General features: G+C 34.2%; 4 protein-coding genes across 4 annotated transcripts; 3 read left to right on the top strand and 1 right to left on the bottom strand.

The window, feature by feature from the left end:
• Positions 1–4867: 4867 nt before the first annotated feature.
• Positions 4868–8871, top strand: LOC126688043 (autophagy-related protein 18a). Its single transcript, XM_050382608.2, has 4 exons — positions 4868–5910; positions 7453–7660; positions 8235–8361; positions 8525–8871. Exons 1-4 carry the CDS (start codon positions 5008–5010, stop codon positions 8619–8621), a joined length of 1335 nt encoding a protein of 444 aa, XP_050238565.1. The 5' UTR covers positions 4868–5007; the 3' UTR covers positions 8622–8871.
• A 1282-nt stretch (positions 8872–10153) lies between these two features.
• On the top strand, positions 10154–11439 carry LOC126687990 (glutathione S-transferase F13). The gene is made up of 3 exons (XM_050382545.2): positions 10154–10356; positions 10466–10514; positions 10879–11439. Exons 1-3 carry the CDS (start codon positions 10210–10212, stop codon positions 11337–11339), a joined length of 657 nt encoding a protein of 218 aa, XP_050238502.1. The 5' UTR covers positions 10154–10209; the 3' UTR covers positions 11340–11439.
• A 10241-nt stretch (positions 11440–21680) lies between these two features.
• Positions 21681–22635, top strand: LOC126687273 (glutathione S-transferase PARB-like). Its single transcript, XM_050381770.1, has 3 exons — positions 21681–21830; positions 21910–21958; positions 22041–22635. The coding sequence occupies exons 1-3, from the start codon at positions 21681–21683 to the stop codon at positions 22478–22480; spliced, it is 639 nt and encodes a 212-aa protein (XP_050237727.1). The 3' UTR covers positions 22481–22635.
• On the bottom strand, positions 22040–24772 carry LOC126687272 (pentatricopeptide repeat-containing protein At5g56310-like). The gene has a single exon (XM_050381769.2). The coding sequence runs from the start codon at positions 24645–24647 to the stop codon at positions 23232–23234; it is 1416 nt and encodes a 471-aa protein (XP_050237726.1). The 5' UTR covers positions 24648–24772; the 3' UTR covers positions 22040–23231.
• Positions 24773–24926: the final 154 nt, after the last annotated feature.

Here is a 24926-nt window from a genome sequence, read left to right as displayed (position 1 = left end):
ATGTGGTCGAGATTCCATTTCTTATTTTGGAAGTCTAATATTATGTATGCACGGAAAGCTTCCGTCTATTTATAGAGCTACAGTAGTCAATGGTAGTAGACCTAATTAGTAGCAAATGGTTTATGTATTTTGTATATTGTGATATAATGATTTATTTTAATAAAACTTTAAGTTAAAATTTGCGTTGCAATAACCGTTTGTATGTTTACCAGTCAATTATATAAGAACTAGATTTATCGAAATATGTGGTATCTGTGTGAAACAGGGCAATGCATGAGATATGCAATGTTGAATAGTCTCTGGTTTCCAAGTGATAAATAATGGTTTTCGGAAAATGTTTTTAACGATTTTGCTATTTTATGAAAAGACATTTTCTGAAATTGGATTTATATGATTATATGTTTTGTATCGCGGAAATGTTTTTATGGTTTTAAACTTTCTACGGATTTCGGAGTTATCGCACCCATTCTCTAGAGCCGGTCGCGGCCATGGATTTGGGTTGTGACAACCACGAACTTCTATTTTCCAGCAGCCTCAGCAATGTACTTGTTATTAATGGAATGCCAAATCTGCTTTGCTTCCTTGTACGCATAGTAAACGTCAAAAAGTTCATTAGATAAAGTACTAATAATAGTGTATGCAAACCTTATTTGCATAAAGTCATGTTTCAGATTCTTTGACTGTTGTTTTCATGAGGTTTTGGATCAGCCAGTGATACATAAAATTGCAAGTATACAATATCGTGATTAAGTAATAAAGAGTAAGTAGAGTGTCGAACCCACGAGGAATGAATCTAATACCAAAATAGTTAGCTAAACTATTATTTGAGCAATCAAATATGGATATTTTTTAGTTTTGAATTAAACTAATGAAAATAGAAATTACTAAATCAAAGAAATTAACAATGATAAGAAACAACCTAGAATATTACTTTCGTATGTGTTATTGATACCTTACAAATCTAACTTATATCAATCAATTTTAATTGTTACATGCAATGAAGGATAAATCGAAAATACTAGCTAAATATTCCTATAATGTTGCTAGCCTATTGATTATAACTCGTTACCCCGAATCACCCTTACTGTCACGGCTTACAGAACGATAGAAGATAAACGACAATTTATAATCAACGCATTATCAATTAGTTATCCACATAGACCACATAACGCAAACATGGTGGTCAGACAATACTTTGTAATTACGCCTTGGTTACCCTTTCCAATAAAAATTGCTTAAGTCCCCTCCTCACAATTTATTCTAAGTTCATGTGATTGTTAGCTACTCAATCACAAGCATTACTCTCAATAACGAAGGATTGCATTAACAAAGAAAGATATAACTTTAGTTTTCAGAATTTAAACCTAGCATTCATACTACTCATAATATTTCAAGTCAATAAATTTAGCTAGACATAATAAAAGAAAACAAACAAACAATAAAGAGTTGTATAATTAAAGAGAAGGAAGAAGAAATCAAACTTGATTTGTCTTGAAAATAATCATCTTCAATGAAATCTTGAAATTCAAATTGTGCTTGGATGATTTTACAAGTTAAGCTAAAGAACAACTAATCTAAAAAATAAAATTAAACTAAACTAATAAACAAAGGATAGAATGATTTATTTACATAATAAATTGAATGATTGAATAGTCTTGAGCTGAGTTTTATTTATAGAGGTCTTGAAACTTGAGTTTTGCCCTAAGTCAATCTCCTTTTAGGATTAAGATTAAATGTTGAATGTGTAGAGAAACACTCCTAATCGAATTTGGACTTTGATCTTTGATGTTCTCAATCTTCTAGAAGTAGAAGATTCCACCTTTTATGTTGCAAAATAAGTCCGGGTCGAATTAGCATTTATCCCCGATGAATTTACTGCAATTCGGACGACTTTTTCTATGTTCAGTCGTGATTCCTGCCGAGCAAACCATTCCTGCCGCCCGGAAGGATCTGGTCACCTCGGCAAAACCACTTTCCAGAAGTGATTCTTGCCGAGGTACTCATTCCTGCCGCCCGGCAGGATTTTTGCACAACCACCAACTTCGGAAAGACATTACTCTTTGCATACACATCCAAATGACTTGATTCTTGATTCATTGGAAATCTTGACATGTCTAGTTTATTTCATATGAAGAACATAAATTCTCAGAAATCTCTAAATATTATGAAATATCCAATTAAGGCAGAAGGGTCAAATCTGTAAGTAAACTAATGCAACGTGCAATTTTGTTAATCTTAAAAACTTCATAACCTGAGCTAGACAACTCCGAATGATGTAACTCTTGATGTTTTGGAAAGGTTAGGATGTCTACTATAATTCATATGAATAAATTTCTCTTATTTGAGGTCTTGAAGAAGGACAAAATAACCAGTTCATCAATTTGATATAATTTATTCGTTTCTTTGCAAAATCCTTCGATTCCCGGTTCATGACTTTCTTGCATAAATCACCTACAAAATAACACATATACAAGCATAATATCCTCAAAATAATATATAATGCGCATAATATACTTAGTAAAGGTACTATACAAATTAAGCGTATCAATCAGAGCAAAAACGACACTGTGCATGTCAAAGATAGTGAAGACGTTCATGCCAGCGTTTGAAATTCTCCCCATCGAAGATCTGGATCTTTGAGAGTCTGAAAACGGGTTCACATATGGAACAGCAGCAAGCATGGTCGACGCAGCAATGGCACCATGAACAGTAGCAGTCGGCGGAGCATCAGTGTTCTCACCATCACCAACAATAACACCCGTGTTCAAAATTTCAGTAGACATAATATACTTTAGATTGTTGTATAAAATTGAACAAACCGAATGTAAATTAAGTAAACAAAACGTATAGTAAAACTCGAGGCGTGAGAAATGTTATTGCCCTAAAGTATATTTCAGTATACCTTAGGATACAACAAACTCTTCTAATACGAACTAGGAGCAAGAAGTAGCAATCAAATATTTGATACGATTGTATCTAAATCAATCCAGCATTTGAGTTTTAAATAAAATATAAGAAATTAGTTATTGAAAATGTGGGAGAGATATGAGCTAACAAATTACGTGTGAGAGATATTTACGTAATGGTTAAATAATTCATATAAACATGTGTAAATTACAATTAGTCAAAAGACTCAAAACTGTTAGAGACATTTTCGGGATTGACTAATTAATTTTACACTAGGTAAAATTTGTACTTCTCAAGTAAGCCATAAAAAACAATATTAATTATAAAAAAATTATTACAGGTAGAAAATTTTTAACTGATTCTCAGTCTAAACCCACTCGAAATCCATCATCCACCTCAACACCCAAACCCACTCCAAAGAAGAAAGGGGGAGAGGGGGGAGGGAGCCCATTACTTTCCCATCAATACACTTATGAGCCCATAGTGTATATTCATACATAAACACAAAAAGGATTGGTTAAACTTTTCATGTGGGATTTACACTTTTGAAAATAACCTTTGCAAAACACTTAAAAACACAACATGAAGTTCCTATGGCGATTGTCCTTACCCTCCAAAATTAAAATTTAACTTTGAAAATGCTTACATGGTTGGCTTCTAGTCAGAGCAAACTTAATAAAGAGAGATATGTGTATTGATGAAAAATTTTCTAAAATGTTATTTGGATTATGAAAATATCATTCGTGCTCTTTGGTTATGTAAGAATACAAAATAAGTCAGGAAAACCTAAAGCATGAAAAGGGTTTTGAATCCTGACAGGAAAATAAAATATGTCTACGCTAATGATTCAGGCCTTTCAAAAATTTGATAAGGAAGAGTTCATGATCTTTGTTGTCCTCTTATGGCTAATATGGAATAACATAATTGTTTGATCCATGGCACAACAAATAAACCAGCTTCTTATTTGTTTGAATGGGATATTTCATATGTTAATGAGCAGGATGAAGCAAAGGAGAAACATCATGTTATGAACCAAAGTCTAAGACCCTCCTCGCCGGAGAAAATTTTAAAAAATATAGGTATAGAGGCGTCTTTTTAATATAGGGGAGGTTATAACCGCCGCTGCAAATGCTAGGGGGTAGTTTGTTTCTTGTATGAGCGGTTAAAACCGAACCTACAAGTTCTAGTTACGGAATGCAAACCGTGTTTTGTTTCTTGTAGGAGCGGTTAAAAAGCTCAATTTTGTAATATATAAAAATTAATTAATTTTATTTATAAATTTTTTATTATTATATTTATTTATAGATAAATATTCAACTCAAAATGATTTTATCCAATGAACAACATAAAATGAAGTTAATTAAATTGGGAATAGCTCCTCTCAAGTTCAAAATCCTCTTCATTTTTCTCAAGTCCACTTAAATGGATGACAGATAAGTAAAATGATAAAAATATTACATTAAATCAAAATTTGTTTATTTGTCATTCATTTAAGTATACTTGAGGAAAATTGAAGGATTTTGAACTCGAGGAGAGCAATTCCAATTAAATCCTGAATTAAATATTATAATAATTGGAAAAGAAAAATATTAAATTTATTTATGTATCAGGATAAAAGTAATAAAGTACTCCTTTCGTTCTTTTTTAGTTGTCCATTTAGCCAATTTTATTTGTCTACAAATAGTTGTCCATTTAGTAATTTCATGTGATATTAGCTACTTATCTTCCAAGTTTATCCATCCCTAATAAATGACCCTATGTTTTAATTTAAAAGGCATTTATTAACTAATAGGGCTATATTAGTATTTTTCTTTATAAATTGAGACAAAAGAAGCACTATCTATGTGCAATATTGGCTAAATGGACAACTAAAAAAGAAGGGAGGTAGTATTATATTTTCCTTTTTTAATTATATTATTAACTCTGTTTATTAAATGTAAGTCGAAATTAAAGGGAACTTACACAGTTACACGACAACATTGTTCTAATTAAATTGCAGCTTTAAGCTCTATCTCTGTCTCTTCCCTTTTTTAATTTTTTTTATTCGGTTCTTTGTTTATCATCAAAGCAAATCTATCCCAGTTCCTTTTACATCCAATAATGGCAACTCTCTCTGCTTACTCATCGCCACCGTGGCCAAATCCCGATACTAACCCTGAAACCAATCTCGTTAATCCAGACGACGTCGTCGAAGGACTCGACTCGCCGCCACCTAACTCGCAATCCTCCTACGATTCACTTTCTTCAATCATGCCTCAAGATCACTGCCTCCCCGATCACTCTAACCCTAACCCTAATTTCCACCCTCACCACCACCACGACTCATCTCCGACCACCGCGCCTTCTTTGCCGCCGATTAACCTACTTCATCTATCCTTCAATCAGGATTTCGGCTGTTTTGCTGCCGGTACGGACCATGGATTTCGAATTTATAACTGCGATCCTTTTAGAGAGATTTTCCGTCGTGACTTTGATCAAGGGGTGAACGGCGGTGGCGGTGGAGTCGGTGTTGTTGAGATGCTGTTCCGTTGTAATATCTTAGCTGTCGTTGGCGGAGGTTCCGACCCGCAATATCCGCCTAATAAGGTGATGATTTGGGACGATCATCAGAGTCGATGCATTGGGGAGCTGTCGTTTAGGTCTGAGGTTCGATCAGTGAAATTAAGAAGGGATAGGATTATTGTGATTCTCGAACAGAAAATTTTTGTTTATAATTTTGCAGATTTGAAATTGTTACATCAGATTGAGACCATTGCGAACCCTAAAGGTCTTTGTGCTGTTTCACACGGTGCGAGTTCTTTGGTTTTGGTTTGCCCTGGACTGCAGAAAGGGCAAGTTAGGGTTGAACATTATGCGTCGAAAAGGACTAAGTTTATAATGGCTCATGATTCGAGGATTTCGTGTTTTGCTCTTACTCAGGATGGGCAGCTGTTGGCTACTTCTAGCACCAAGGGTACTCTTGTTAGAGTTTTTAATACTGCTGATGGGTCTCTCTTGCAGGAGGTAAACTTTGTTTCCTTAAGTTAAGTTGATTGAATAAACTATTTTATATTGGTAGTGGTGTCTTGTTTTACTCTTTTAGAAACCGAATTGGCCATTGATTGAGGTTATTGTTAGTGAGAATAGTTGAAGTTTTGTTTGATGTTAAGTCAATCTAGAGCTGATTATTAAGTTTATACTTGAGGTCAAGTGTTTTGTTAGTGTCAAAATTACGCAAGCAATATGTATTTGTATATGAATGCTGCTTTGTGAAACTAGGTTTAGCATCTATGTTAGTGTTTTAGTGTATTTTAATGTTGTAGCTACTTTAATCTTCGAGAGTGCAAAGGATTATAACTTCTATCCTCTCTTTATTTTTTAACAGCTATAGATACGTATGAATACAGTTTTTCAAACTTGTGAGGTGGTTGTTAGTGAGAATAGCTGAAATATTGTTTGATGTTAAATCATTCTAGAGCATACTATTAAGTTTATACTTGAGGTTTAGTGTTTTGTTATGGTCAAAATTATCGAAGCAATATGTAATTATATATGGATGCTGCTTTCTGAAAATAGGTTTAGCATCTATGTTTGTATAATTGTATTTTAATGTTGTAGCTACTGTAATCTTTGCAAACAATTTTAACTAATATCCTCTCTTGAGCTTTTTTAACATCCATACGTAGGTATTAATACAATTTTGATATTATCAAACTTACTATAGCATACTGGATAGTTTTGTAATCTAGAATAATAATATATATTTATATATATGTGCCTCTGCTTCTGTTAAAGTGGGATTGATTTCTTCAACATCTGGTAATTGATGGAATCTGTGAATAAAACGTGACCTAATTCAAAAGGTTGGTAATTGCTAAATGCTTGAATCTTCTAAAGACCCATTTGTATCTCCTATTCAATACTGAACTCTCTTCTTATGAAGACTCTGATTTTTATTAATATGGTCGGTAATCAATTAATTCATTAGCTTGTTGTAGATGAATGTGTCTGTTGGTTTGTCGTAAATTTAGCTCTGCCTGTTCTCTCCTTTTTCTTTCTTTGTAATCTAGATAAAATTAGGTATGATGCTATGAAGATCGAAGTGTAGTCTGTTTGTCCAGTTAAAATGTGAAAGTACTTGTTAACTTTTATTGTTCCTTGTGTCACTATACTCGTATGGGAACATGAAGCAGTTTGTGTATGTTATTTTGTGATTGCTCCTCTTGGTCAATGGTCTTTGGTTTAAATTATCATTATCATTATATCTTTTAAAAGCAGAGTACCCGGTTTTGGTTTAAGTAACACCCTTTAATAGCTCTCTACTTCATGATATTCTGTCTTTATATTTGCTTTGCTCCTGTCCTTTTTTCATTAATAAATTATCACAAATGTACATGGTAGGCATTTCTGCTACGATTTGACATTTTTTCCTATTACATACGAAGTACCTCAAATTATGGACACTATTCTTTAGAGGATTATTTTCACTTGGTAGTTTCTGAATGATAAATACCATTTATTGAATATCTATCTTCATTTCAAACTTTCATGAATGTTGAGCTGCAGGTAAGGAGGGGTGCAGATAGAGCAGAAATATATAGTCTGGCATTCTCTTCAACTGCCCAGTGGCTAGCAGTCTCAAGTGACAAGGGCACTGTCCATGTTTTCAACCTTAAGACAACTCCTGGATCCCTAGGGACTGATAGGTCACGGAACACTACTGACCCTAACGGTGGTGTTTCAACGCCCACTTCATCCTTATCTTTCTTTAAAGGTAAGGTGATGTTTCTACAGTGTTTGTTATGAAGGATGAATGTTACTGGCAACAAAATTGTTGGGTGTTTATTTCGTATGTGCTGGCCTCTTTTTTAGCACCACCACTGCGCATACGTAAGGGTGGAGCCTGAAGGTCTAAATATTTATTGATGTCTGCAATAATTGCTGATACAAATTGAAAATATTTATCTATAAAAGATACGATTAATTTATGTATGTATTGAAACCAACTTTTTTATGTCATTGGCAGCAAATGGGATCATGTCAATTTTTAAGTATAGATAGATAAAAGTTAGTATTTTTTTATACTGCAGATAATTTTATCAAACAAGTGGGGACATTACTTTCAGAAGTTTTTCGACGTATAAGGGATAAGGGAATCTTATACATTTACATTGTGCAATGTTTAATACCTGGTTTTGCTGGACCAATAGGATATAACATCTATTATTCTAGACTCTGGTATACATCTTTGTGATTGTGGGTTTACATTAGCTTGGTATAGGCTAGATGCAATCAATGTTAGTGTTTTCCTGTTGGAATCGTTGATTGAACTTGTTGTCCATTTGCAGGTGTTTTACCCAAGTATTTCAGCTCAGAGTGGTCAGTGGCTCAGTTTCGCTTGGTTGAGGGATCACAGTACATTGTTGCTTTTGGTCACCAAAAGAATACAGTGGTAATACTTGGATTAGATGGGAGGTAAGAAAATATTGGTGTTGGAAATATTGTTGCTATCGTTTAGTTTCAGTTGTGTCTTCACTAGTGTGTCAACAGAATCTTAGGTCTGCTTGCTGGAATATTATCTCTAGAAGGATTAAGGTTTTTGAAATTGAGTGTTAAATGTTAAACATTGTGATTGCAGCTTCTATAGATGTCAATTTGACCCGGTGAATGGCGGAGAGATGACTCAATTGGAATACCACAATTTCTTGAAGCCGCCGGAAGCAGCAGCCTTCTAAAAAGACATCGACATGTTTTAGTGCCTTGAGAAGGAGATGTGTTTATATAAAGTATTTTTCAGTTTTTCTTTTGGGGCATTATACTAATTAATTTTATTTAGATCCTGTATCTCTATTGTGAATATGTAATTATGGATCTGTACAGTATGTTTCAAGAGAGAAAAAAACAACAACAAAAAGGTGTTTAATTTCTCTGTTTATACTGTAATTAAATAGTATCTATTTGAAACCATGACTGTTCTATCATTTACATTTGGGCTAAACTCATTTCAAAATTCCTGTGTTTTTCTATTTTTTGTTCAGGAAGCCTCTACTTTCCAGTCTCTCTGTTTACTAAATTTTCAATTTTTATGTCTTTATTTAATTTGTTTTAGTTCCTTTATTTATAAAAGTGTTTTCTTCCAATCTTAATAGAAAGATAAATAGAAAGATTGGAAGAAAATAATTCTGACATGAGCTTTCTAAACGTACTTTTGTTAAGTACATTGCTTTGGAATGGATTTTGCCTTACATTTACTAATAACTTAAGATATATTTCTTCCGTCCTATTTTAAAAGGTTTATTTATTTTAAAATAAAAATTTTAAAAATATTTATTATCTGTATTTTCATATATTTTTTTCATGTTTTGCTTTTATAATAGATTTTCCATAGAGTTTTTTTAAAATGACTAAATAAAAGATAAAAATGGGACGGAGAGACTATTTGTTAATATCATTTGTAATTGGTTAGAGAATTTTCAAGTAGAATGTTTGTGAACAGTCACTATTCTTTGAGTATGTAATTTCTCATGCAAATTTTGCGGGCTTTACAGAACATTAACCATTTTCCTTTTCAAAATACTAGACAAGATTTAAGAGAAACAGAAGATCACAAGTTTACAACTCACAATTTCTCTTTGTTTACTAGGAAATCAGTGAGGTGATACAAATCTCTAGGTGAAATAAACCTAACAATTTCATTAAAAATGCACTTGGGAATTGTGGTTTGACTGGATCAAATAAACCTTGAAGAACAAGTAATTATAATAATCCCCGCAATGCTAACATTACTTATATATTTGCTGTTTCTGATATAATTTATCGGTTCCATAGCGCCCATGTGATTTACAAGACAAGACCATTGTCAATGATCCGCCTCTATGATCATGTGGGTGACATCATAACATATCATCTTTTTCACACCAGTAATGTTCTTACTTAATGATAATAATCAATGATCATAAATCTGATTCTGTATACTATTCATTAATCAATGGCTTGGGTAAAAAGTAAAAACTATTGGATTTACAGATTGACTTACATGATGCAGAGGCAGAGCAGTTGATAAATAATGTATGGCAGGAGACAAAGCGGTACCTTTGGATTCTTTCTTTTCTGCATGCATTGGTATTGTAAATCAAAAGCAAATTTACTAGCTGTTGTTAACTCGAAGGACCCATGTGGGAAACTTATGGTGCACAGTTGAATTTTTCTTGCTATATACGACACTAAAGATATTACTATAAAAGTGTAACCAAAAAAAAAAAGATATACTATAAAAGAAGCAATAAGGTTTCATTAGTTTCAGCAGAAAAAAAAAACTTAAAAATGGCGCTTAAGCTGCATGGAGTAACTATGTCAACCTGCACTTCGCTTGTGATAACTTGTCTCCACGAGAAAGAAGTAGAGTTTGAGCTGGTTCCTGTTGATCTGTTCTCCGGGGAGCATAAGCACCCTCATTTTGTTGCCAAAAATGTGTGTATCATTAACTTAAATATTGCAGCGATTTATATGCGTTTAAATTTCTCCCAAAAAGATGGTGTTTTATGCTTGCGACTATATTTATGTTGTGTTGTTCATGCAGCCCTTTGGTCAGGTTCCAGTTCTTGAAGATGACGATCTCACCTTATTTGGTAAAACTTCTACTCATGTCTTTCTTAAAAAAAAAATTATAATCTAAGTATTTGATTAATATTAAGTAGGCTAGTAGCAAATTAGAAAATAAAGAGAGAAGAAAGGAGAGATGAAAATTGAATAACACACAAAGTTTTAGCGTATTTTACAATTACAATACGAACTTTAAAATTGAGCAAAATCAATCACCAATTTTCATTTGAGAAACACTAATATGGCCGCCGGAACAAATGTATATTTTAGTGTTTATATCAACATTTTTTAAGGAAAATTTATAAAGTGAATAGAGGTATATATTCTTAAAAAATTTAAATGGTTTTAGGCAATTTTTATAATTTTCCCATATGAATTTTCTACAACCAGAGTCGAGAGCAATCACAGCATACATAGCAGAAAAATACAAAGAGACAGGGTATGACCTAATAAGATACAAAGACCTAAAAGAAGCAGCAATGGTAAAAGTCTGGACACAAGTAGAATCTCAGCAATATTATCCCGCAATATCACCAATTATTTACCAGCTTTACGCTAATCCTCTAAAAGGAGTTGCACCCGATCAAGAGATCATCAAAACCAACTTAGAAAAGCTAGGGAACATCCTTGATATTTACGAAGCTAGGCTGAGCAGCAACAAGTACTTGGCCGGAGAATTTTATAGCTTGGCTGATCTTCATCATCTTCCTTACACTTATTATCTGATGAAAACTGATGTGGCTTCTGTTGTTAATGATCGTCCTCATGTTAAGGCTTGGTGGGAGGATATTTCTTCTAGAGTTGCTTTTGTTAAAGCTGCTGAAGGAATGACTTTTGGTGAGAAATTATAGAGCATTTTGTTGAGTGATTGTTTTTGGTGGAGTTTAGAAAATGTTGGTTTTCTTGTTTGGAATAATTTATTAATAAAATGATGTTGTTTTCCATGTTTTACTTTTCTTGTTTTCTCTTATAGTATTATTTCTTTATGTAATATAAACGCTAAATATATTTCAACAAAGTGTGAATACGGCATTTGAATTTGTGTCTCGAAGTTAAATAAGTCGTTTTTAATTTTTTTAATCAATTAAATTTTTATAGTTGTATTTCAGAGTCAAATAAATTCTTTTAACTTCTTTAGTCAATTAGATTCTCAAACTCTCTTAATTTAACTCAAATAACTCTTAAGCTGTATACCTCAAACGCGAATTTGTTTGACTTTCAAAATACAAATTTGGGGATACGAATGGTAGATGAACGAATATGATGAACGAAAGAGATTTGACTGATAAGATTTAACAAGGAATTGAATGACATGTGGACGAACGACGGAATCGGTGCCGCTAGGTAGACCTGACAATTTTAGACACAACACGATTAAATGATACGATATAACACAAAGTTAAACAGGTTTGTGTTATAAAGGGGTCAACCCGTTTATTTATAACACGATTAATTTCGTGTCTAAATGGTTATACGCGCCTAACCCGTTCAAACACGATTAACTAGTTTTAATTAAATATTATTTATTTTTAAAATTTAAATGCTATTACATTTTTAACTTTTTTATTTTTTTATAGCATATATAATTACAACAGTATTTAACTCAAACTATACTAATACTTTAGTATTTTATTAAATAAATTAAAAAAAGTATTCAAATAATTATATGAGTTTATACGTGTCACCCAAAACGGGTTGATTGGTTAACAAGTACGTGTTGTATCATGTAACCCGTATAATATTCGTGTTGTGTTTGAATTTTGTATATCATTTGCGTATATGTGTTTAAACTGATCGTGTTCGTGTCTCCACGGATTGCAAAGTTTACAGCTAGAGTTTAGATTGCCCAGGTTCAAGTGCAGCAACAAATAAACCCATTTTGGTCCCTATCTCTTATTTTGGACTTTTCTCGCCAATATTTCTATTTTCGACACAAAGTGGCTAAATTACCAGTTTGGTCCCTATCTCTTATTTTGGACTTTTCTCGCCATTTTCCCATTTAATTCCAATTCTAATTTTATAATTGAAACATAATATAAATTTCTCCGTAATAATCCTTTCTAAAACCGACCTGCTAAAACTTATTTATCGGAAAACTTTCCAATATCGCCACTTCCGCGACTCAAAATTGGACACGTGGTCCAATTAGCTAATTAATTATTTTGGGGTATTACATTCTTCCCCCCTTGTAAAAATTCGTCCTCGAATTTTCATAAATCTTGTTGGGATTTTAACTTATCCTTACAGTTTCCTTGACATCCATTAATACATTCTGGTCACAGCTTTTCCTTTTACTTAACTCTTAGTTTTCCATGCACAGCTATAACTTCATACTTGTTGCTAATCGATTGTCTATTCAACTCTTAATGGTTGCTTGCTGTTACGTCGTTGAGAATTCTCTTACTGGCACCTTCGTCTCATCTGTTATCTTTTCCGATATAGAATAGTCCTTGGACGTATTCTGGATGTCATAGTCCTTACATCATTGCCACCTAGTTGTCACTAATCATAATCTAATGTTTTATCGTTTCATCATTTCATTCTTAGTAGCCATAGGGTTGCTACTCGTCTCCTTTATACGTGAATGGTCACGACGTGCCAATTTCATCTTAATAACGTACTTACCTTATTCATACTCCCTATGAGTATTTTCTCTTGTAATCATAATTTACAATTATGATCTTTACTATCGTCTGTAGTTGTCACTTTCCTTTCCTAGCGGGTCCTCGTCATTTCTTACTCTTTTCTATCATTATCTGGCACTTCATTCCTAATCAACCAATTTCTTTCATCTTGCTCCAAGTCTAACACATTCACTTGTTTCTTAACGTAGTTGAGCCTACTACATCTTTTACTATCTTCAATCTCTGTTTCCCCTTGCTCTTTTTAAACTATCGTGAACTTCACGTCGTTCTGTTGGTCGTGATCCTTCGTCCTTTACCATTGTCTTAAACGTTTCCTTTCACGTTACTTTCGGTTATATAGCTTGTACAGTTGCCCTTATTTACTAGTATTACTCGTATTCTTATCCTCTTTACTTCCCTCTAGTTGCTCCTTTGAGATTCATCTCGAATCTCTTATTGGCTTTTCAGTTAAAATTGTCTTTCCTTTACGTCACAATTTCCTATTCATGTTGACCTCATAAGAATCTTATATGCCTCTTTAATACTTAACTGTCTCAAGAATGTTTCTCAACATTTAAATTTCTTAAGAATTCATCTTAGTGACCAATTTTCACTTATTCATCCTTACCTTTAATTCTTAACGGATTCAGTAGATCCTTAATAATTTATTTACTTCTTTTATCGTCATTCCTTTTTACTGTATGAACAACTTTCTCTTTCGTCTCACATTTCTGTTTCTTACTTTCAAATAAGTTTACGACTTTATTCTTACTTTTCAAGGTGTCATCTTAGTACTAGTCATGATCATTTCTTAGTTTGTCCTTATTCTGTCTTTCATCTTCTTCTCGAAGTGTTTCCTTAACACTTATATCCTGATTCTAATTGTCTTAAATACCTTGATCTCTTTATACTGATACTACCTCTCATTCTTATGCCATTGTGGCTTCTTAGATACAGTTCACTCCTATCTGCCCAATAGCAATGAAGTATCATCTTATCCTTTACTTACTGTATCCGCTACGTCTTTCCTTCGTTTATAATAGCTCCATTATTGTTGTTCTATTCTGATAATCCTTCTGACATATCTCTAAAACTTTCCACTTCTCTAGTTATCTTACTAAATCTTGAGGGTATATGAGTTTCCTCATTCTAGTACTTTCAATTTCTTTCTTCCGATATGTCTCTCGATTGCTATGTTACTTATCTCAACTTAAGGATAATCATTATATCCTTTATTCTTGCGTTTTCGTTGTATTTCTTTCGTTTAATATGACTCCCTGTCATTTCATCCTTTATTCGAACTTTACTCTAGTCTTGTTAGCCTTGTCGTAATAATTGTTAACATGGCTTTATTTGGTTATTGGGATTTATTTTACAAGTCTTATTCTTATTTATTAAGAATCTTTTATTATTCGTCGCAGAGTTTCGCATCTGAGTTCACTCATCAAACAAAAGATTTCAAAACATCCTTTGGCTGGCCAGCTCTTTTAAATCACTTTTCATAAATCGTTTGAAATCATTAGTACAATTGTAGCTCAGAGTGATGACACCTCTCATCAACAAAGAGTTGTTCAAATCGCATTTTTCTTTATCATTGTAAAGATATGATGCATGATCTACATTTCGAAAATCATTTTCTTATGCATTCCTATCGTGATTATGCAATGTCATATGCGATGTCTGAGCACAATCGTACTTTGAAAAATCTTAAGAATTCTTCATACTTTTCATAAAACATAAGTTTACTCCAGACTGTACACTCTGCGACTATTAACGGCTTTCTTTATTATTGGGTACATTTCAAATTTTTGTATTGCTGTCACCTTCTGTCATTTACAGACTGTTCGTCTGTCACATCACTTCTTTTTCCATGTCTCTGATCACTCAATTAAGTTCAAAATTCTATATTGCTGTAATCATCATATCCACTTCTGCAACATTCTCTTCTACGTCATATACAGACGCAGATACCGATGTTTCATATCGACTTCCGGTAAGCAATCCATTTCTTTCTTCAAATTCTAAAACGTAATATAGGAATTACGTTTGCGATAATTATATGTTGTGATGTTTATTGTATTATTGTTTTTGTGTGTTAAGTTTATATGTTCTTTTATTAGGCGCGTGTTTAACTACAACGCTTCCTATAGGTTCTCGCTTTTCGAGGCTTTATCTTATAGGCATAACCTATTACTAACATTCTATCATGTAATGCAGCAATTATATAAACATAATAATGCAAACACATAAACACAATACTTAAAGCATATAAATTGCTAATACCTGGGGGTGCCTGACGCGGAACGTTAGGTTCCCTAATAACTATGCCTGTATGCCGGCCCCTAACTGTTCTACCAGAGTTTCTTCCACCTCTTTGTACGAAATAGGGGTTGGTTGTAGTTCTGGAGGACGTACTGACATAATCTGGGTGGTACTCACGTCTAAAGTAAAAAGGTCGTACCGGATCACCTGCCCACTCATGCTCTGTTTCAATCCTACGGGCCATTGTAGTAAGCGTGCTGAAATGTTCGTCTACGTGCTCATACAGCTCATCAAACTGAGGTCCTAAGCCCCTGACATATCTACGATTAATGGTCCTATTACTTTCGTTCAGATTAGGGACTCCTTCAGCCATCCGTAGAAAGTCAGTAGAATACGCTCCTACAGTCAACATCCCTCTAGAAAAAGAACGCATCTGCCTTCTAACTTGATTTAAAGCTATTTGCGCCTGACCGTTAGCTATGTCTGCATCTTCCCTCAAATTGCGGTATCTCCGCACACTTGACCAGAAATAGTCACCTCTGTATTCCTCGACGTCTAATTCATCTAACTCTTCTTCTTCTTCGTACTCTTCTTTCTGAGGATTTTCCTCTTCTGCTTCTTCTTCTAATTCTTCTTCTGGATCCTCCTCAGGATCCTCCTCAGGGTCTTCTTCAGGATCCTCTTCCGGATCTTCCTCCGGTTCCTCTTCCTCTTCTTCACTGTATTCTATCTCCGGTGAATGCATTCTAACTCGGTTTTCAGAAGAACTACCTATCTCTGACACAGACATAAAACCATTTTGATATATTTCTGGCGATGCTCCATTATTTGCGTGGAATCCATTCTGATGGACCCCAGATGGTTCGCGCACTTCATTATGAAACCCGTTTTGAAATATAGGAGGCGCTTCCTCCCGTTCTTCATCAGCATGCGACTGAGCTCCGTTTTGCCCAGACATGCTGAAAAGAAACAATTTCGAACGTAAGCGACCATCTGAGCCCATTTCACACGCAATTCCAAAATCAGCTTATAAATGCTGTAAACAATTAGCATTTAATCCAGTCGCACGTAATTCACAAGCAGATAATCACTTAACAATCTCAGCGCGAGTAACAAATACTTAACCCTCTCAATCGATCATAATTTGCAAACATGTAACCACCTTCTATATCTTAGCACAAACAACACATATTTAATTGCCTTAGTCGTCTGTATAAACAGATACTATTCACTTACTAACTTAATAGTCCTGGTCCGCGCGCGTAATGCCACGTACTACTAATGCACACATAACACAATTACAGACAACCACGGTCTGACTCTTGCTGCAGTAGTCCCTAGGTATACTTACTGACAAATACTCCCAGTCAAACAAGCAATCTGACAACTCTAGCAGTGGTATCTGGACCAAACTGCTCTCAAACAAGCATTGAAACAAACTTGCAGTGGTAACTGGACCAAACTGCTCTGATACCAATATTGTCACGACCCAAAATATTTGAGCCGCAACCGGCGCTAGGGAACGGGAGTGGTAGCTCCGGAACCCGTAGCAAGCCTAAAATCATAATTAATTTTTCGCAATTAATAAATGAATACATTTAACATTTAACATTTAAACAACGAAAGCAACACTTTTATATGTATATCATATAATCAATCATATACACTAACTGTTTCGAAACCTCGCGGGCACTAGTTACCGTACCCTGTACGAACTGGCCTCGCGGTGCTATATACATCAGTTAGTGTTTCAAACATCTCACCGGCACCTGGGGCCGTGGATCATATACTAAACACGTAGCCTATCAAAATGCATATAAAAAAATAACAGCAGTTAATATATACAATCAAAATGAACTGCTGTCTAGGCTATTATACTATCGACACAGGACCACTACTGCAGCACTCACAGAAGTCAGAAACTAACATATACAGCTGACTTCTGGACTTCAAAATTGGCCTCTAGCTAAGTCCATAAGCTAAGTACCTGAAAGACATCAAAGGTGAGGGGTCAGTATTTGGGGAAATACTGAGTGAGTTGACATTTACTAACAGTATTAATATAAAAACATAGCATCGCATCTCAAGAAAATATTAATATAAAACATATAAACATGTATTTGATCCGTGTGAAACTAATATCCTAGCATGCGACACATCTCTCGAATAATCATATATCATTCAACCCAATCGTAAATATCAATTGCGAGTCCAACTCGCTGGTGGCCCAGCCACTAGATACGGGGACTTCCAGGCTACACCGTAGCCGAGTTCACTCTCGTATCGAAATCATATACCCAATCGTAAATTTCATATTCATCAACAGCTCCCAGCTGTGTCAAGTCATTTCTCAATGCAAACATACTAGACTGACTCGATACTGGTGATCACACAGCCTATTGACACCCAATAGGTAGCTAGTTTCTTCGGATCGCATACTAGTTCTCATATATAGAAATTAAATAAACATATAACACTTCAAACAATTATATATAATGCAATGCGTGAGAACAGTATTTATATACCAAATAGTTTTAATACATGAAAATAAAAGTACAACTCACAGTGACCGCAATCCAAGAAATGATATGATCGATCTGATAATACGCTCTCGCTAGTCCGCCTCTATTGACTTCACTACTTGCTGACACGTCTGATAAATCGTTAATAGTTAGACGTGATTCTCGCATTCTTATACGTATAATACTTTTAAGTTTTATGATTTAGTTACATTTTTATACTTGCTTACGTATTCAATCACTTTAGTCGTATAAACGATTTAGCAAATAGTATTTCTCATAATTGAGAATTGCTTAACGTCCTTGACGTTTTCCATTATTATAATTCATTTAAAACGTCGAGCTAATCTCGAGATTAATGATTCTCAAAGTCCGAAACCCGTCCTTTAGAGTCAAATTACTCAAAACGTTGAATGCCTAGGTCAATTACAGTTGTATACGCGTGGGGGCGAGTTGGGGTGCACGGGTGTGCGTTTTGGTGGGTGCACGATCGTGCAACTGAGTACACGTTCGTGCACCTCAAGGGTACACGTTCGTGTACTCATTGTACACGTTCGTGCACCATGAAAGGTGCACGTTCGTGTACTTCAGTACACGATCGTGTACCTTGCTAGGTGCACGTTCGTGTACTTCAAGTACACGTTCGTGCACCCGTGGTACACGGTCGTGTACCACGTGCACAGCCCCGGAAATCAGATTTTCCGGGGTTTCGCCACAGTCCCGACGTGCTAAACATACCCACGCTCAATACCCATATTTCGGTTTCTTCGAAAACGCCATAACAACCTCGAAAACGTCAAACTTCAACCTAAACTTAATCCTAACTCAAAACAGCCAATAAACCATCGTTTTCATGCCAAAACCCGACCCCTTACCTTAATTTGATGGCCGGAGATGATAGAGCTTTCAATTCTGAAGAAATCGCCGCTTGAATCGCTCGAATCAAACGTCAAACGGAGAAACGGCGGCGAAACGACGGAAATCGGCGATGGCTTCTGTTTCCTCTCGATCCTTCTCTGATCCTCTTCCTTTGAATTTGGTTTCTTATATTTCTTGGTTAAAGGTTCACTTTGGTCCTTGTTCTTTTTATTTCTTATCATTTATCTTTTAAACTTTTCAATCGTACGATTTAGTCCATAGCTAAATCGTTAAACTCTTTTATTACGACTTATACGTATTATTTATATCCTATAAATAATACAAAGCCCGATAATAACACTTTTCCGTCAAAATCCAATATTTCTATTTTCGACACAAAGTGGCTAAATTACCAGTTTGGTCCCTATCTCTTATTTTGGACTTTTCTCGCCATTTTCCCATTTAATTCCAATTCTAATTTTATAATTGAAACATAATATAAATTTCTCCGTAATAATCCTTTCTAAAACCGACCTGCTAAAACTTATTTATCGGAAAACTTTCCAATATCGCCACTTCCGCGACTCAAAACTGGACACGTGGTCCAATTAGCTAATTAATTATTTTGGGGTATTACATAAGTAAAAGTTTAGACTTCTGTTATAAGGAAATTTAGTTATTTGTGCATATAATAAATTGTTTTATCAATCAAGTCCAATATAAATTATCTAATTATTTTTCAACGATACAATTTCATTCAAATCGGTAAACTTGTCTACGTGTATAATGTGCTTAGTTATTTATTTATTTGAAAGGTTTGGTTTAATTAGATGTTTTAATTTTAAAAATTGTAAGAATATTTTGTAATCTTAACAAAAATAATGAGAATTTCTCTAGTATATATGATGATTGGAAAAATATTTTTGAGTGATGATGCTACAATTGAGTTTTTTGTATATTATTGTGCAACCAAATATAAAATGAATTATGTAACTATATTGAAAAAAAACATTTGCAGGCATCACCAACGAAAAAATTATGTAACTATTTCATAAAATATAAGAGAGAAATGTTAATATATGATATACGGATCGGTGATTTATTATTATTATTTTTACATAATATAATAATTAAAAGAAAATTAGTATATTAAATTCCAACATATGATGTTTGTAGCGATTTAATCTTAGCGTTTAAAACGTTATACACCAAATTCTAACTTTTTACATTATAATATTTTGTGGTTCCAATGTCTTTTTCGGCAATTTCATACGTGGCAATACCGAAGACAACTGCATGATCAAATGGTTGTACACCACGTATGAAATTTTTTTGCCGAAAAAGACATTTAGACGATAAAAAGCAAAAACACGAAAGTTTTAAATTTAAAAATTTGATCGCTATAAATATTATATGTTGAAATTTGATATGCCAATATCGTTACTTAAAAGTGGGCCCCCCTCTGTAATATTTCTGCATCCGTCACTGCTCGTGGGTGAAGAAAACTGAATATACTTGCGATGAAATTATTAAATTTGATTAAATAAAATTATAAATAGTCGTAAAGATTACTTTTTTTTCTCAATTAGGCCTATTTTTTATTGGGTTAGAGAATTTCAATTAGAGAACTGATGACTGTGTTATGACCTATGAGAAAAAAAAACACGCAGAAACTCCACTAGTTGTAGAAAACAAGCATTTTCCGACCAGAATTTGCACTGGATTATGGGTTTGGTTTGCTAATCATTCCATGGGAATATAAGTTCAATAATTGGGGTTTGGTTACCTACCAAGACCATTACCAGGAACAAGCACATATTTTGAATTAAACTCTCATTAGCCTCTACTGCTTCTTTTTCAATGTATAAATAATTGGGATAACATTAAAGAATGTGTAAATGTAATTATAATTGTTGGTGGGAACGTGGTCGCAAAATCATACTCTCACGTCTAAATTTTCTTATCTATTCCAATTTATTCTTTACACAAACGCTAATTTGCAAAATTTAATTCTGTCCAATTTGAAGCTTTATTGAATAAAAAACCCATAAAACTATATATAAGGAAAAAAAACTCAAGTTTAGAAATTTCATCTTATCTTAAAAAAAAAAAAGTTTAATTTTTTTTTATTTTTTTTTTCTAAAGAAGATACATCTCGAATACATATCGGATATCTCAAATATATATATATCGTTTATACATCTTTGATATGGAGCGTACAAAGTAAATTTTTTAAGATATAAAGTGAAAACATGAAGCTTATAAAAATGATTTAAAAAAAGAACGTATTTTTGACAATTTTGACCGGTTTTAAGCCATTTCTATAATTTTTCCTAATTAATTTCTTATGTCATGGATTAGCTATAGGTGTTCTAAACCAAACAATTATTATATCTGTATGTTTTCTAGAATTTAAAAGTAACATATTAGGATTTTTTTTGACTTAATGCAAATAAAATAGTAACACTTCATAGATTAAGTCATTTGAAAAGTTAAATAACTAGTATTTCTTAGGGAGAAAAATGTTCATTTTTTAACTTTTAAATATAAACATAAAGCATCTCTAGCATTATAATATCATTATCAATAATAACAAAAACTATCATTGAAATTTGGGAACTTGATAAAAATAAATTAAAAAGAAAAAGGACATGAAAATAAAAGGAACTAATAGTAAAGAAAAGTTTCAAAACAAAATAACAAAAGAGAACAAAAATAGGAGTTCATTTTTGATAAATTTAGTGAATTGTTAGCATGTTTGGTGGGAATAAAAAAAGACTAAACAATTTTCCAGTATTTTTTATTGATTGGTAGGGAAAAAGTCTTTTACTTTTCTCCTACCTCAACGCCTTTAAAATCAGAGCAATCCCAAGTTTTCATAATTACAACCAAATCACTTGTTTAACTCTTCAATCTTCATCAAACCATCATGGCAGCCATTAAAATCCATGGAAGTCCAATCTCAACAGCTACACAGAGAGTTCTAGCTTGCCTTTATGAGAAAGAAATCGAATTCGAGTTTATTAATGTCAATATGAGTGAAGGAGAACACAAGAAGGAGCCTCTCATTTCTCTCAATGTAAGTATTACTCCCTCTTAACTTTTCTTTTATTACAAAAGCTTAATTTTCCTCATATAACGTAAAATTCTTCGTGCAGCCATTCGGTCAAGTTCCAGCTCTTGAACATGGGGACATCAAGCTCTTTGGTACATTCTTTTTGCTACTCTGCTTGCTTATAATGAAGATTGCTTGTGTTTCTGTGTTTAACTTGAATCTTTTGGTATGCAGAATCGAGGGCGATAACCCAATACCTCGCTGAGGAAAACACCAGCAAAGGAACGGAGCTTTTATGCCCCAGCGTCAAGGCGGCAGTGTTGGTGTGGAAGGAGGTAGAGGCTCACAAATTTGAGCAACCAGCTTCAACTCTTAACTGGGAAATCATTTACAAGCCACTTTTCGGGATGACCACGGATCCAGCAGCAGTAGAAGCAAATGAAACTAAGCTAGCTCAGGTTCTTGATGTCTACGAGTCACGGTTGGCTCAATCCAAGTATTTGGCATGTGGCTGCTTCACCTTAGTAGATCTGCACCATTTGCCTAATTTGCAGTTGCTATTGGGGACACAATGCAAGAAATTGATCGACGCACGCCCCCATGTTAGCGCATGGGCAGCTGATATCACTGCACGACCAGCTTGGGCTAAGGTTGTTGCTCTGCAAAAGAAGTGAGAGTATGGTCATTTCTGCTCCAAATAAACAAATGTCGAGTCTTGTTCCTTTTTATATCTTCTGATGTGTTTTGATCATCAATTTTCTCTGCGAAGATTGATTGTATTGGTATCTCTCTTTTCAAATAAATTATGTACTAGTTTGTGTTTGTGACACCTTTGTATCCAGTTGGTTGATAGAAAAAGAAAGTGTCTGCAAAAGATGAAATGGATTCAAAATGTATGCTTCTACCAAAATAATGCTCTATTTCTGTCAATATGATAAAAGTCAGAGTCAATAATAGAACCCACTACTCATACCATTAAGAAATTCTGATTCCTAGGACAACTTGTAGTCGACTCTAAATCTGATTTTTAATTAAAGAAATTGGTACACATAACTAAGCATCAAATATATTTGCAACAAGCTAAATAAAGTGACGAATCAAGGAATTTAAAAGTCGAAGAGGAACTCATGGAAAAGACTTCACCTTTGATAAATCCGAGTGTGCTGCTGATATAAGGTAGAATGTCCAAATAGGATATTATTTTGAGGCACACATCATCAGATTATTCAAAGCAATTGTAGGGCCAATATTGCAGTGTGAGATAATGAAATCAAATCCTCGATGCAATGTTCTTCTGCGATCAGAAGAACCGACCACAAGATATAGGAGTAATGGATTCCAATAGCTGTATAATTCCTGGAGCCATCAATATCCAATACTTGAAAGGATCTTGGCGAGCAGTACATATCAAAACCGAACAAAAGGTTAGAGTACTAATAATTTCTTATCATATTTCTGCATCAAAGATTGTGCAGAACTACTGCCCATATCCTTCTTAAGCCCTTTATCCCTCATGAATTCCCTTACTTTTGCAGCATCAGTCCACCTTCCTATCTCTGAATACAAGTTTGACAAAACAACATAATAAGCACTATTATCTGGTTCCAATTCGACAAGTTTCCTAGCTGCATATTCACTTAACTCCAAGTTTTTATTAGTCTTACAACAAGCAAGCAACGAACCCCACATAGCCTTTGTAGGCTCAAAAGGCATATCTCTGATGAATTTGAAAGCCTCGTCAACGTATCCTAAACGTGCATAGAGATCAATCATACACGCATAATGCTTTGCATTAGGTAAACATCCATACTTCCCGATAATCAGCAAATCAAAAATCTGCTTACCGATATCAATCAATCCAGAGTGGCTGCAGGCACTAAGTACATTTACTAAAGTAACTTCATCCGGCTTTACCCCTTCTTGCTCCATATAATTAAACCACCTAACAGCCTCCTTCCCACATCTAGCGAAAGCTAACCCTCTAATAACCGCATTCCACGTAAAAATGTTATTCTCTTTCATGCTCCTAAACACATTCAAACCCTCATCAATTCTCCCGCATTTCGCATACATATCAATCAAAGACGTCCCCAAAATCACATCCACCTCCCAACCGTTCCTCCTTACAAAATCATGAATCCAACACCCCATCTCAATCGCCCCAAAACTCGCACAAGCACCCAACACATTCACCATAGTAACACGATTAGGCAACACACCAGCATACTGCATCTGCTCAAAAGCAATCAATGCATCACCATAATGTTCATCATTCCTATATCCTACAATCAAAATAGTCCACGAAACAACATCTCTCAGAGGCATTTCATCGAACACTTTACGACACTCATCCATAAAACCACAAGAAGCATATAAATCCAACAACGAATTCAAAACATAAATATCACACGAATAACCCATCTTTATGACATGGGTTTGCACACATTGTCCTTGTTTAAAATCCTTAAAGTCGGACAATGACTTGAAAACTAAAGGAAACGTGTAGTTATTGGGAGAAATAGAGTTATGGTGCATGTGGGAGTATATTGAGTATGGGATATTGGCGATTTGTGAGTGAGAGAAGGCTTTTAAAAGAGTGTTGCAAGTGAAAACGTGGGGGTTAGAGAGGTGGGTGAGGAAAAGCGGGAGAGTTGAGTGTAGAAGAGATGGGGTTTGGCAGGCGGTGATGAAATGGTGAGCAATAGTTGAGTTGGAGTGGAGATTGAGGAGGATGAGTTGGGTCTTGATTTGGTGAATTTGGGTCTGAGAAATGCGGTTTTGAAGAAGATGAATGATTTTGTTTGCTGTAGCATTGAGCTGGGGAGGAGATATCAGTATCATCACTGAGTGTAGTATAGTTTTGGAAGAAAAAGAAAAAACAGAACCTGTATACAATTCTGTTGCATAGTCCGACAGGTTTCCAGAAAGACAGAAACTGAAAACACAGAGGAAAAAAAGGAGCAAATCCGGCCATCAAACTTGTATTTTAAAATTTTATATATTATTTTAATTTTATCAATTATATTTTAGAATTTGTATTTTTTTTTTTTGAATTCATCAAATCTCATTAAATCGAATATGAAACAGTTACATTTGTAAGAAATTCGGGATAATTCGAAA

The sequence above is a fragment of the Mercurialis annua genome, linkage group LG6, assembly GCF_937616625.2.
Source record: "Mercurialis annua linkage group LG6, ddMerAnnu1.2, whole genome shotgun sequence".
Classification (NCBI taxonomy): domain Eukaryota; kingdom Viridiplantae; phylum Streptophyta; class Magnoliopsida; order Malpighiales; family Euphorbiaceae; genus Mercurialis; species Mercurialis annua.
The sequence above is the reverse complement of the archived record's forward strand: the minus strand, read 5'-3'. Positions and strand labels throughout refer to the sequence as shown.